We start from the raw sequence: 14,479 nt of genomic DNA, 5'->3' as shown, positions 1-14,479 counted from the left end.
CAATACTGACAAACTTGTTTAAAGAACAACAATCTGGGTTTAGTGCAAATGAGAAAGTTATAATGGGAGAGAGCTACAAGGTTACCCCATACAAACTGGCCCTTGAATTTAATTTATCCCTCCCAAATAAAGTGAAAGTTAGGTTGGAAGAGGCTCACTGAAGCAGTTTTAAGCCTTTACCTTGAGTTGTGACTTGGATGCTACTTGGAGTAGCATCCAAGAAGTGGCTGATATATATCTTACATCTCTAGTTCAAAAGCATCTGAGACAATTTTGGATTTTTAGGTAGGAAAGTTTTTGGAATTTGTGTTTGTTTCTAGCTATTGCTAAAACCTCTGGGTTAAGCCTTGTTGGTTCGACTTAAGAACTAGGATATACATCCATATTCAGAACAGGCATGCATTTGTATTTGGTTTGCAATAGCTCTTTCTAAAACCCTGAAAATAAGCATTTGTAGACCATTACTTACTTTATTTTACCTTTAAGCCTGTCCGGTATGCAGACGATGGCTTTGGATGAAACTGACAGTTGTTGTCATTGTCCCTTCGCAATTAGCAAATGCAAATGAAGCATTATTTTCATCCATGCTAGGAGGCACTGCATCCCCAAAAGTGTTTAAGGCTCTTGGATGCAGGGCATGGTTTTGGCTGTGTTTGCTGTGAGGCTACTTGTCAACTGGTGCTTTTTGGCCTCAGATTCTCTCCTCCTGACAAATCTGGAGGTCTGCTTTTACAAGGAGCAGATGGGTGATGGGAACCTTGCAGCTCCTGGCTAACCCTGAAACTTCGCAGTAGCTATTAGAACTCTTTTGTTACAGTTAAATGACAATGAAATGTCCAACCATAATTACATTTTTAATGGAATTAGAAAAGCATTTGAAGTTGCTATATTTATATGTATATATGTATGTCTATTTTACACCTATGTCTTACTACATTAGAGTGATAAAGACTTTAAACTATTTGACATTTCTTTTCTGTTGCCATTGTGGAAGAAACCCTGATATCACTTTATTGAAATAAGAACTGCAAAAATACAAGGACTGACCATATAATAAATGTCATTCTTGCCTATCCTGGATGATATCCAGGCAGCAGATTTGTCAAACTATGGTATTTGAATGATGAAAAAGACTAAGGCTTTCAGAAGAAATTACTTATTTTCATGCCATTTTCAGTTCTTGAAAGAAGCTGCCTAAGGGAATGACACATACTGAACTGTTAGAGAGAATAGGGCTTATTTTTTCCTTTAATCTCAATAGTGCTTGGTATCAGGTTATGTATATGAAATCCAGTGTGCTTGTTGACCATCTCAGCTTCTGCAGGTATCAGTCAAAGTAACCACAGAAGTAGAAGAGTGCCTGCGTATAGAAGTTCATTGGCAGTGCTCCTTTACTGGATTTCTCCAAGGTGAAGTTTACTAGCCTACATAGATAGAAGCGTTAACAGTTCTGCATGAAACCTACTGGGGCCAAGTTTAAGCTCTCTAGCAATGACAGCCATCTGTCATTGGAACAGTTTAATTTATTTGTTCACAGTTTACTGTCTAAAGACTGAGAATGGTATATTTTGTTAAGTGTGTAGGAGAGTGAGAGAGATAAAGGTTGCATTTTTTAAAGAGTATTTGGAGAATTGGAGTGACAAGAGGAGGGAAGGAGCAGTAAGTAGGGATCCTGCAGGAGTGCATGCTAGGAGGGAAGAGTGTGGGGCAAAGGTGGGCTTAGGAAGAAAAAGATTCCTACTGGGGATCCAGAAACTGAGTAGTAGGGTTGCTCCAGTCCAGGGAAGTGCTGAAGATTGATGACCTTCAAAGAGAGACCTGATGGAAGGGACAGCTGCTCTCCTCAGTTTTACTTGTAGGGAAGTCCATTATAACCTTGCTAGTCCTCAGTGTAGGTTTTATGGAGGATTGATATGGTCTGAGAAGCTGGGACAATACTAAGTAAAGGGCAGTTGTAGGTTTAGATGACTGCTCTTCTATCCTTACTCCTCTTTTAATAACTTGATTTTAACACTGTTCACATTCCAGTCTGAGGTGCTATTTGGAGGGGATTATTTTAAAAAAGAGATACTGTATTAACTATCGTAACTATGTCTTTTTCTTATACAAGTAATTGTATATGGTTTATTATCCTTCTTATATTTGTATATAGTGATACTACTCATAGTTGTAAGTATTAGTTCTAGTGATGTTTGTACTTTTTTTTTCCCCCTGAGGCTAGTTCTTTGCCATTTTTTTTAACAATACCTTATTGTGTGACTGTTCCCATTGATTTTACCTAAATTACTTAAGGAGTATGTATTTGTGGACCAAAGTTATTTGTTTCAGTTGAAGCATGGTGTACATCTCACTCTAACTCACAAGTCTGATGCTGTTTAGAATTCTTATCCAAGGAAAATCAAAGGTTAGCAAAGATGGAAAAATGAATCCTGTTCTCTCTGGAAATTTACTGGGGTTATTTTAATTGTTAATATTTCTTTTCTTTTCTTAGGCAATGTTCAGTCTCTGCATGGTTGAAAGTGAAGCTGATGAGGTGAATTTGCATGGCGTCACAAGCCTAGGTTTAAAACAAGCCCTGGACTTTGCATATACTGGACAGGTACCGTACAGCTCTTTAGATTAAGAGAGAGAAATTAAAGCAATTTGCAATAAAAACAGAAGACCACCCTTAGAGAAGTACTGTTCTTGTGCACTGCCCAGTGCAAGGTCTTTTGAATTTACAGATCTTACTTTGGATATATTGTTTATGTGAGTAGTTTGTTTGTTTGTTGTTGTTCGTCCCCCCCACCCCTAGAAGGATTTTCCAATAAAAACATGTTTATGTTCATTGCATCCAGACAGTGAACCATATAAGACTTATATGCCCTTTTTGTGATAGTCTGATTGTTCATAAAAATTTAATGTGAGTTGATCCACATGCTAAATAAGAGAGAAAAAATACAGTACATTTTTCTAATAATAAATAATTATGAACTTTTGCTGTGCTTGACAGATTATATAATTGAGGGGAAATACAGTCTTTTACTTTCTGGAAAGATACAATCCAAGTATCTTTGTAAATGCATATAGGTACTGTGCATCTTTTTTTGTTGCAATTTTTATGAGAGTAGATTGTATATCATATTATGTTACTAGCATATAAGTCAAAACAAAACTTTGGAGAATCAGAGAATGTGAAGTGATGCTCCTGTTTCCACCCCTACTTGACTTCTCTCCCACCCACCAAAAATAAACTCCAAAAGCAAACAAACACGCAAAACTAACCAACCAACCAACAACAGCAAAAACTCACAATAAAAGCACCCAACACATCTATATGTCCTGCCATATCTATTCTTTACATGTCTGGTTAGTGTTGCTCTATGATTTCATCTCAGTTCAGTTTAGTGAACTAAAAGCTTCTTACACCATTGGAGATATGTTATTCTTGCTTTGTACTTTAACATTCTAGAAAACCAAAGTATTTCTGGAATTATTGCTACAACAATTTAATTTACTAATTTATTTTGAAAAGAAAATGTTAAATCAATTTCTGGGTTGTACTGTGGTGTGCGTATGTAAGTCATGAATTTTTTGAAGGGAATTAAATAGAAGAAAGGAATTTATATGTTTGTTACCACAAAGCAGATAATAGTTTGCCATTAGCCTTAGAGACTAACGCTCTAAATTTCTGTGTTTCCTGTTCTGGAAAACAAAACTTTGAATAAGTTTTTTCTCAGTACAAAAAAAAGGAGAGATTCCATGCTATGTTACTGAATTGGCTGAAGTTATGAGTGTATGGCTTGTTATATGTATGTTTTTTTGTTATTTCAGTTGAAAGCTGCGATAGGTAAAATAGTTTCCTGTGTTGTAGAGAATCCTTATCATCCTTTAAGTTATCTGAGATATAGGTCTATTATAGTGAAAACAGAACTCCTGTTGCTAAATAAAGTATCCAAAAGACCAAAACCAGTTTTGAAAACGTGTGCTGTAATGTACTTGTAGCTGAACTTTTCTATCTGCTGTGAATAGCAGAACAGTCAAGCTAGCTTTCATCAAAATTCAAAGTCCAGTAAACCTATGTAAAATACGTGACCATGATTGGATGGATTTGTTTTTCGTAAGACAGTAGTCAGCCCCACCTTACTTGTGGAACAGTACCCTCAGCTCCCTAGCACTTAATATGCTTTCTATCTTTGATCCTATAGAGATTTCGGAGTCTCTCATTTTCAGATATAATCGACTTCCAATAAATTAGTTGGCATCTTGAGTTAAATTTAGATTTATCTGTACGTACAATAGCTCATATTCAGGGCAAAGTTTTCCACTCTTATCAGCTCTATCAGATACTACTGTGCTACTTCGAAGCACAGAGAAATGACAAGAATTCTTAAGGAGTTCTCTTAGAAAGGTATTTTTGAAGTACAACACAGTGATAATGCAGATCTGTGAAAATGCAGTATTGAATTTTCCCTTGTCCTTGAATTTCTCTTCTTGAGCTTGGTTTATAAATATTGAGCATTGCTTATTTACTGACTCAACTCACAGAATCTTGGTGAACATTTGTGTTTCAGGGTACTGAGTGGGAGTAATCCACAAAGGTTATTAACAAATAGCTGGATTATTGCATGCTTACACCAGAGTTGTGAAACCAGACATCTTTAGCTTGAGCCTGCAAACTATTTCTGTTTCTGTTTGTTTTCAAAACAAAAACAGTATTTCTTAGTAACCCAAAATTCATGCATGCCAATTGCAATCTGATATTGCTCTAATAATCTAAGTATCAAGATATCATCAGATTTGGCTCTCAAAAAAAATTTAAAAAAATTAAAAAAGGCTTTCAGTTTGAACACCTTCAGTCACTATGGTGGTGCAAAAAAAAAAAACTTTAGAGAACACTGTGCAACTGACAACAGTATAGTGACAGTAATAACTTATTCATGTCTCAACAGATAAATATTTAATTTCAGCTTTTCTCTATTTGTTTTTTTAAATATTTTGCTAAACTTACATTCAATTTGAATGTAACTTTAACGTAACTTTCTGTGTAAAATAGTGCATTGGAGACATCTGCTGGAAATGTTCAAAATTGCATGATGGTAATATTTGATGGCTACAGTTGTTCAAAATGATCAAAATTAACAAATTTAATTTTTAGCATGATATTGCAATCAGAAATGCAACTCAAAGATCCTTATGTTATTATTGTTAAATTTGGAATGCTACTGTGGACTTATATTACCGATGTTATCGTCCTGTCTGCTGAAGCAGACAGTGTGTTATTGTAATAACTGCTGTAAATCTTTTGCTTTTAAGGAAAAATTGATTTTTCAGTAGAAGAAAAGATTGTGATAAGATGGAAGTTAAATATAAATAATTTCAGAATTCCAGTGGAATTATTCCATTATTATGGTCCCTTATCATACAACAACAAAGAAATAAATGTTGATATAGAAATGAATAAAAGGTTACAAAAGGAGTAGCATCAGAATTTGATTTTGTTCCTCAATAGTAAAGTTGAGATTAAATACAGAATATAATTTCGGCAGCATGCTCTATGCAAGCGGACTCTCAGTAATCCTCTAATAATTAAATCTTGGGCAAAAGTGACCTTTCCTCTCACTCAACTGTCCAGCAGCAAAAATACAGTAGATTTATTTGGTGGGATATTTTCCCTTTGACAGGCTCTTTCCTGAGTGCTATATGTGATTGCAAAAGAAGAATGTAAAAAGTGCAGGTAATGGTTTCTTACTCTTTCAATGAATTTAATGACGTTTCTTGTTTTCTGCATCAAGAGAGTTAAGAACCTCAAACCTATCTGGATTGTTTTCTCTTGCAAATCTACAGTGCATTAATCCAATACCTACAGTGATTAGATTTCAGATCCTTTCAGGAATTTCAGGCATGATTTTTCTTTTGGAATTATGTGTCACCATCAGAGCTGTCTGTTCTAATAAGAGATCCCAATCATTTTTTTGCGCCCTTGCTGTCATGGCCATAACATCATCATGAAGGAATGGGACTCATCCCTCTTTTACTTAGCAGTTGAATCTACAATGCCTGATGTTCAAGAAGAAAGCTTTTGTGACAGACGGTAACAGTATAACATGCTTAATTCCCCCAGTCTTTTCAGGTGAGGCTGAAAATGAAGAAATAATTGAAGTTTGAAGAAAAGTATGTCTTAAATACTTTCCTTGGTGGACTAGGCATTTTACCATGTACTCCACATACTCACAATACAGTGAAAGGATTATTTCCCTGCTGTAGTTGGCCATGTCCTTTCTTCATAAAAGGGTACTAGCGTCATTCTCTTTTTTACTTCAAGGTGGTAGCAATCTCAGTGATTAGATTACTCACCCTTTGTTCTCGCAAGGCATTCTGCAAGTATCAGATGTGCACTGGAAAGGGAGGTGGATGAAATACAAAAAATAATGTTTTAGATATTAATATAAGGAAACAGCTCTTGGAGCAGGGCTTGGAATTCACAATTCCTCCCGTCTCAACCACTGGGTAATGAGTAAGAGTCTAGGTTAAAGAGTCCCAAGCACTGTTGTCTGCTCTTTTTGTTGTTGTTGTTTTTGAGTTTTTCTTCTTTGTAACCATAATCTCATTTGGAGAAAAGGAATCCAATTAAACCATGGACAGGTCAGTTTAGTTGGATGACAAATCTCTCATAATTACAAGAAAAGATACTTCTGATCAGAATAAAACCTTTAGGCATCTGAAAAGTTTCAGTGCTGAAGACAGGATCTTAGAAAGTTTAAGTCTAGTGGGACTAAGTAACTGGCTTAAACTGAAACTTTGAGGCTCCTCATTTTAGATGGGGCTCTTGCCTTCCTCCTCAAATTTAGATCCTGCAAACTGCATCATTTTTGTTAATGTTTTATTTGAATGATACTGTCATTTGAATCATCAGACAGGCACTGTGCTGTTGTCTCAAGAAAGAGGAATCATGCAAGAACACTGGCTTTAATTTGCAGTAGATGATTGTGATTCTAATTCAACAAAATAGGGAACGTATAAACGGGAGGGGGTACGACTGTTTACATGGGTGGATAGTTATAGGACAAGGGGGAATGGTTTTAAACTAAGGCAGGGGAAGTTTAGGTTAGATATTAGGAGGAAGTTTTTCACTCAGGGGGTGGTGACGCACTGGAACAGGTTGCCCAAGGAGGTTGTGGATGCCCCATCCCTGGAGGCATTCAAGGCCAGGCTGGACATGGCTCTGGGCAGCCTGGTCTAGTGGTTGGCAACCCTGCACACAGCAGGGGGGTTGAAACTAGATGATCTTTGAGGTCCTTTTCAACCCAGGCCATTCTATGATTCTATGAAAAATACAAATGCACAGTTGGAGTCCAGTTGGATGTACTGGAATGCTTTGCAGACTTTGATCTCTCTTTGTAATTAAATTTTATTGTATGTCTTTAATCTATGGTAATAAATAATATTTTGCATTTAGGTAGAATTTTGTTTGAGTACATCAAAGCACATAACAAAATCAAGTAATCACTGACTTCGATGTATTTCTTCAAAAATATTTTCATCCTTTGATGCAAATAGCTTTCCAAAGGCCACGTGGGAAAGCAGCAGCATAATGAGTCTTAATATATAGTTCTCCTCCTGGCCTATTTTCCTCAATAGTTCCTATTTTCTAACAGGCAGTTTTCTGTTTTCTTTTTCTAAACAATAGTATTTTGTTTCTGTATTAGTAAAAAGTTACAAAATTATTCTAAATCACCAAAGGAAGAAGGAAGGAATCGGAGGGTTCACACTAGTATACAGGCTGGTTTATGTTCAGCTCTTTCTCCAAAAACAAATTTTGAAGTAGCTATGTATCTTAGATAGCCCAAGATTAGTGTAGCTTTGCACTCTTTCTACAGAAAGAATGTGGAAATATTTCTGGTTCTTGAAAGCCAAATACAAATTTTCATATATATAATGATTCAAAAATAGGCTTTAAACTCTTCTTAGCTCATTTTTTTCAGATCACATTTTTGTTACATATGTATTAAAAAATGCAGCAAATTTCATTTTTCTACTCACTAAGTGTTAACACAGAAGCAGTCTTTATTAAAGGTGATATCAATATATAATTATCTTCCGTTGCTCTCAGTGTTACTCAAACTTATGAATTCTGTTTATTTACTGATTTTATTTACCAACTTTAACTTGTATTCACTATAAAAAGAAAACACACTGTAGTCCTGTAACAGATAATATTGCTTTATCAAACAGGTGTCATGTCTTAGTAGGAGTAACATCTGGTGATTTTTTTTTTCAAATTAATACACACTACACACAAAATTACAGTTATTTAAAGTATTATCTTACAGCTTCTTTGTGAACTTATTTTGTTTTTGTTCTTTTGGTTTGGCTTTTTTTTTTTCCTGTTAAAGTTCTTCCTTTAACAAGAAATGTCAAAGGTCTCAGTAGAAAATAAATAGCACAAATAAACACTTGTAAGTACAACTGTTTCTCCTGATAATAGCTTTGATGCCTTTATAGAATCTTGTCTTTCATCTCTAATCAACATCTCCCTCTTTTGATAGTGACAGTTTTTCTAGTGATTAACCAGTATTTCATTTGCCATTTTCAGTTGAGATTGAGGGGAAGCAGCTCTCTTAGCACTTCTTATTCTGTTAAACCCATTCTAGCTCACTTGTGGGTGAGGTATTGTGGTGGTTGACTTTCTTACATAAATGACCTCCCATTTGCTGTGTCAGGCAGTTCAACCGGTTGCCTTTTGACAAAAAATGAATAATGGATTTCAATCAAACTGCCTGTTGATTTCAAATATCCTTGTTCTTTTCTACCGGGGCAACATGCCAAGGTCTTGGAAAAATATCTGCAGGAGGACTATATCTTATTGAAAATATTTATTTTAACATCATTTTCAATGCGATTTCAAAGTTAAAAGACATAAGTTTGAGCTAACAGGAGGATAATCTTTTTTCTCTGCCTAGAATCATAGCATATCCTAAGTTGGAAGGGACCCACAAGGATCATTGAGTTCAACTCCCTGCTCTACACAGCACCACCCAAAATTCAAACCCTATGTCTGAGAGCATTGTCCAAACACTTTGAACTCCAGCAGCTCAGGTCCGTGACCACTGCCCTGATGAGCCTATTCCATGCTCGCCGCCCTCTGGTGAAGAACCTTTCCCTAACACCCACCCTGCCCCTCCCCCGAAGCAGCTCCATGCCATTTCCACGAGTCCTGTCCGTGTCACCAGAGAGCAGAGCTCAGCGCTGCCCCCTGCTACCCTCATGAGGAGCTGTAGGCTGCCATGAGGTAGTGCTGTGTTGCAACTGCTAGGTCTCAGGTTCACAGTTCAACTAGAGATTGTCTCAAAGGCTTAGAATAACATGGAACTTAATTACTCTGCTCATTTTTTTTAGAGAAAGTTTAATGTTTCATGTTGTTTGTCTTAGTTTATATGCTATGCATTTAACTCAGACTTTCTCTGAGTTTTCTGGAAAAAATACTTTGGTAAGTATCAGAGAAATGCTGGTCATGATTTCTTCCGGCACTGACTAATGAGACATCTGGGTTTTGCAATAAGTACTATCAAACATTATGTGCCCATGCTTTGGGCAGTTGCCTGCAGGGCACTCGAACATCCTTACTCTGCTCACGTTATTTTGAAGCAGCCTTTCTCAACATGTGGGAAGTACAGAATTCAAGTGAAACACCAGTGAGCTCTGAGACAGGCAGAAGTGCTAACTGGTTGTGAGTGAAATGCACTCTGAATTGTTCTAAAAGAAAAGTTACTTTTTTGATTGCTCTGAAGCACACAGAATGGTCTCCAGAGGGGAGAAACAAGTCGTGCTTTTGTTAGATGCCTGTCTTGTTTGAAATGCTGATCACTGCAAGCGGAGTCAAGAAGGAATTTTCTCTTACATTAGACTGTCAGGAATTTTAGGATTTTTTTTTTCCTTTTTATGTGTTAAATTCCGTATGGTTTACTACTTTTTGATATGACATTATGTATTTCCTTATTGTTATAGCGTAATGGCCAGCAGTATATAGGGAACAGATTAAATGATCTAGTTATTTTTTTCCAGATAAAAATCCCATGACACCCCATAGGATTTGACAGTGAACAGGGACATTGCCTTCTCAGGCTGTAAGTTTCATTTTTTGGGAAGGACAGCTTAAAGAGGCTTTTTCCTCACTGCCTTCCACCTATTACTTCCCTCTTTGCTATAACCATGCAATTTTTGGGTAGGCTTATGGTTGGTTATTAAAAAAAAAAAAAAGGCATTAGAAGAATAGAATGAGGTTCTTAGTTTGAGCTGCATAGAAGTGGGGCATGACTATTTGTCCCAGAATTGTCCTTGAGAAAGGACAGTGGTTCTTATACTGCTCCTAGCCCAAGAAATCATACCCACTAGTTGCTTTGTGTTACCAGGAATTGTCCTAGAGTAAACACTGAAGAAAGAGGCAAGATGTGTGATCCTGGTTAATCTCCATAGTTGTCCAGAGCCCTAAGATGTATTAGGCTAGGCAAGATGAGTTGGGAAGGAAAGAGGAAAATCATGGGGGAAGTAGGAATTAATTCTAAGTTGAGAACTACTGCCCAGAGGATAGATGAAAAGGATTTGTTCAGGGCTTTGTGACCATGTTTTTTGTGACTGTGAGCCTGATTATAATCAGCCTTTTCTGCCTCAGAACTGTGCTTCAGAAGCTCAGGTTTAATTTACAGAAGTTTCTAATTCTTACATTTAAAGAGCAGTTTTCCTCAGTATATCAACCAAGAATAAAAAGATGCATTTCCATGTGGATTTATATTCTGTCTCTAAAAATCATAGATCTAAGAATTGTGTAATCTGGATGCTGTGAACATTCTGTTGCAAAGAAACACCACATTTTTGCATCAGATCAATTTGAATATAAGCAATATGTCACACCAGGGGCTTGAAAAAGTAAGCTGCCAAGGCTATCTGCAAGATCTGCCCATAGTATACAGGGAGAAGGTGGTTAAGCTGATTTTCTTGGGTGGCATCATAGACAAGGGAAAAGTTGAGAGCCTAAAGAACTTTGCCAGGTGTGATACATGAATTACATCTAATTAATCTTAATATGAAAATAGCACAGAAACCAGTCTTATGATGGCATTTGTCATATAAAGGCACATGTCTTAGTGGTGATGATAGCAAAATTTGTCTGGGTTTGATGGTTGCGATTACTCCCCAGTTTCTGCTGTGATAATTATGCCTTGTAACTGCTGGGCTGAGTATGGAACAGGGAAAGTGACTAAGCTTCTCTCTTTAGTTTCCACAGAAATAATTTGTGATCAGTTTTGAAACTGTGAATCCAAAGTAGGTTTTTGTTTCCCTGTCATTGATTTTCAGATAGTGTCACTGAAAACCTCAGAGCTATTGCTTTGAGTTAGACAAAGAGAGGAGAATTGGTCACTGTGTTCTTGTAGTGTGCTAATGGTGGTATTTATGTGCATTTACTGTTAAGATTCAGCTGAACAGCAGATATATAGGATACAATAAACAGCTATACTGGAGATTAAAACAGATTTTGTAACTGTATTAATAGAAGTTGAGGTATGGAATAATTGTGGATTGCCTAGGTTTCAATAGAAGGAGGGCTTGTAATATATTTTTTTCCTTCTTAATTACTGTTGTTCTTTTCTTATGGGTCTCCCCAGCATCAATTTGCTGATGGTGAATTAGTATAGTTGCCAATATTCAAATGAGTATTTAATAAAAATTCAGATAGTTCTGTTCAAGGTGAAGTTTGGGAAGAGACAGAATAGACGTTCCTCAGTTTTCCTGGGAAATATGTTGAATATGTTATCTCAGTGGAATACATCTTGCACGATGTAGGAAATGTGTAAAAAAAAAAAAAAAAAAAAAAAAAAAAAAAAAAAAAGCATTCTGCCACCTTGAAATGAACTTTTTTGCTAACTTTGTGCAGATCACCTCTAAGTAGTAACATTTCACCTTCCCTGACTCTCATCCTACTTCTTATCTCATAAAGTTACTAGTATTATTTTTAAATTGATTGCTGTAGCTTTAAAATACATTCATGGTATCGCAGTTAAATAGAGTTTGTCTATGCCTACAAGATAGTAATCTGCTTAGTGATCTGTTTCACTTATATTGTGTCTTTAACAAATCTAAGCTGGTGGCTGGCATTTAACAAGCAATACAGAGTCAGTTCAGGTGACAGAAGTTGCTCGGTGTAAATGCTGTCTGAATAACAGATGTTGCAAGGTATAAACAGCTTTTTTTTTGTCAGTCTGACCTTGAGTTCTCACTTGAAAATAATTTGTGGTGCTGCACAATTTTGTAACTGTACCCGTCAGTGATATTTTTGTAACTGATAGCCTTTCTGTCTTTCCCTTGAACTACCTGTAATCATGTATAGCCACCTAATTAGCGTCAGCCAAAACCTGCATTTTCCTGGGCTTGATTCTCATTTACATAAACATCTTTACATGTCTGCCTGGCTACATAAATAAACTGTTTTACTGCATGTAAATTACATATTATGTTCACCTAAAACTTAGTATAAACATACAGGGATTTGTGCAAACTTTAGGCATGTCATATACCACCAGAACTAAATTTAAGTAAGTTCTTGATATAAACAAGTATCAATCCTTTTCTTTTTCCTAAGATATCCATTATGCTGGAGAATCCATTTTGCTTGAAGAAATGCATACATATTTCTTAATTTCCCTCAAAAACAATTTAACTGTAGAAATTGTAATCAGTGTCTTACCTTTTGTATGCTATCCTCCATACTCCACTGCTTCTGAGATACTTAAGTGATACTGTGTGTCAAAACTAAATTGTATGGGCGGAAGAAAAAGGGTCTGAGAAAAGCTTTACTTCCCACTGGAACAGTGAGAGACTGACCTCATGTGGTGTAAAAGCAAAGTTGCCAGGGGAAATAAAACAAGCATTAAACGGAATAAATGAAATATCTTTGAAGAATTAATATTTCTCATCCTTTTCTGATTTTTGTTGGATGAAACACTGCTTATCTTTAAATAATACTGGTTTAGATGGTTTGTGGTGCAGCTGCTGTTAAAAGGGATTGCCCAGCGTCTGTATTCTCAAAGACTTTTTGTGTCCTGAGAGGGATGCTCTGACAAGCTGACCCCAAGACAGCAGGCTAGGAACTGAGGCCCAATTATCCTGGCTGCTGCCTGTGCGTGATTTTAATTGAAATGAGTGGGAGTTTCATATGAGGAAGTGACAGGATAATCAGTCTTGGTTTCTAAGCCCTTTCTGGCACTTCCCCAGCAGCATGCTCACTCTGTGCCTTCACAGCCTTGTCTTGTAAAAGGAAGAGAGAGGCTAGGAAAATTATGAAGTAGTGCACCATGCAGAACGGGAGGGATGTTTCTAGTCCGTATATTTTTACATGAATAAACAATATTAATTCTGAAGACTTCTCAGGCAGTTCTATTGGTCTGATTTATCAGTATACATGGAAACAACCAGGTATGGTATGCATGCATACAACTGAAAAATGCTCTGTTATTTTGAAAAGTCTCCTTTTATACAAATAACAGGCATTTCATTTTAAAGAATTTGGGGGTAGAATGGTTTATGAACTCCTACAGGAAAAATCTCTTTACAATCCTTGGGCAATGTGAGTGAACTCTAAAAACTCTGTTTCTGTCCTGCAAAGATTTCTCAGTGTGCTTTTGTTTTACTCTTTCTGTTCTTTATGTGGATTAAAATGTCTGAATTATCAAAAACTGTAGTGTTGTCTACATGATGAACCTTCCATTTTCTTCCTTACAGATCCTTTTGGAGCCAGGGGTGATACAGGATGTACTAGCAGCTGGGAGTCATTTGCAGCTGCTGGAACTTCTCAGTTTATGTTCTCATTATCTCATACAGGTGAGATTTATCTTCCTGATGATTGGTAAACTTTTGTTCCAAGCCTAATTTCAGTAGGAGAGCATTAGTAAAATATCTGGTGGAGCCTAAGTGGTAATATATTGGATCTCAGAAGACTTGAAATTTGTGTAATAATGAGTATTAATCTTTGATAGGTGCTGTGTCCTCCATACATTTTGTCCATTTATCCTGAAAGCAAGGATGGCCCATTGATTAGTGTCAGCACACGGGAGTTTGATTGCACCTTTCACCAGAGGATTTGCTTTCTTCTTCTGTAGTATCCCAAATGTTAAGCATTTCCTTGTTAGTAATCATGAGTATTGTGAAGCATTCAGATGCTTAAACGTTCACTACAGAATATTGATGCATTTTCCAGGGCACAACTACCTCTCGCTTAATGAGCAGGCTATATTACAACAGCACTTTTTTATCAGCTGGCCTCATACGCATAATGCTAATAGTAATATCCACATTAGGTCTGTCATTATGAGGCAAAAAACCTGAATCTGGTAAAATCATTTTATGTGATTGGCTTGTGTGGGAGATAGCTCATGGTGGTAGCAAGAACATAGCTTTAATGTGTAGCTATGAAAAGCATTATTAAAAGAATAATAATAGTAGTTCT

The 14,479-nt window shown here is 36.5% G+C and overlaps 1 protein-coding gene across 14 annotated transcripts in view; it reads left to right on the top strand.

The window, feature by feature from the left end:
• The window catches only part of KLHL32 (kelch like family member 32), a 122,396-nt gene that overhangs the window by 46,378 nt on the left and 61,539 nt on the right, over positions 1 to 14,479 (top strand). For 13 of the 14 annotated variants that reach the window (XM_021391209.1, XM_021391203.1, XM_021391201.1 and 10 more), the window contains 2 exons: positions 2,492 to 2,599; positions 13,756 to 13,854. In XM_021391209.1, coding sequence (XP_021246884.1) covers positions 2,492 to 2,599; positions 13,756 to 13,854 — 207 coding nt within the window. Of the gene's footprint in view, positions 1 to 2,491; positions 2,600 to 12,790; positions 13,450 to 13,755; positions 13,855 to 14,479 lie in introns of those variants that run through there. The other variant, XM_021391213.1, reaches the window with a different exon arrangement.

This window comes from Numida meleagris, chromosome 3 (genome assembly GCF_002078875.1).
Source record: "Numida meleagris isolate 19003 breed g44 Domestic line chromosome 3, NumMel1.0, whole genome shotgun sequence".
NCBI classification, from domain to species: domain Eukaryota; kingdom Metazoa; phylum Chordata; class Aves; order Galliformes; family Numididae; genus Numida; species Numida meleagris.
This window is presented reverse-complemented; position numbering and strand designations above follow the sequence as displayed.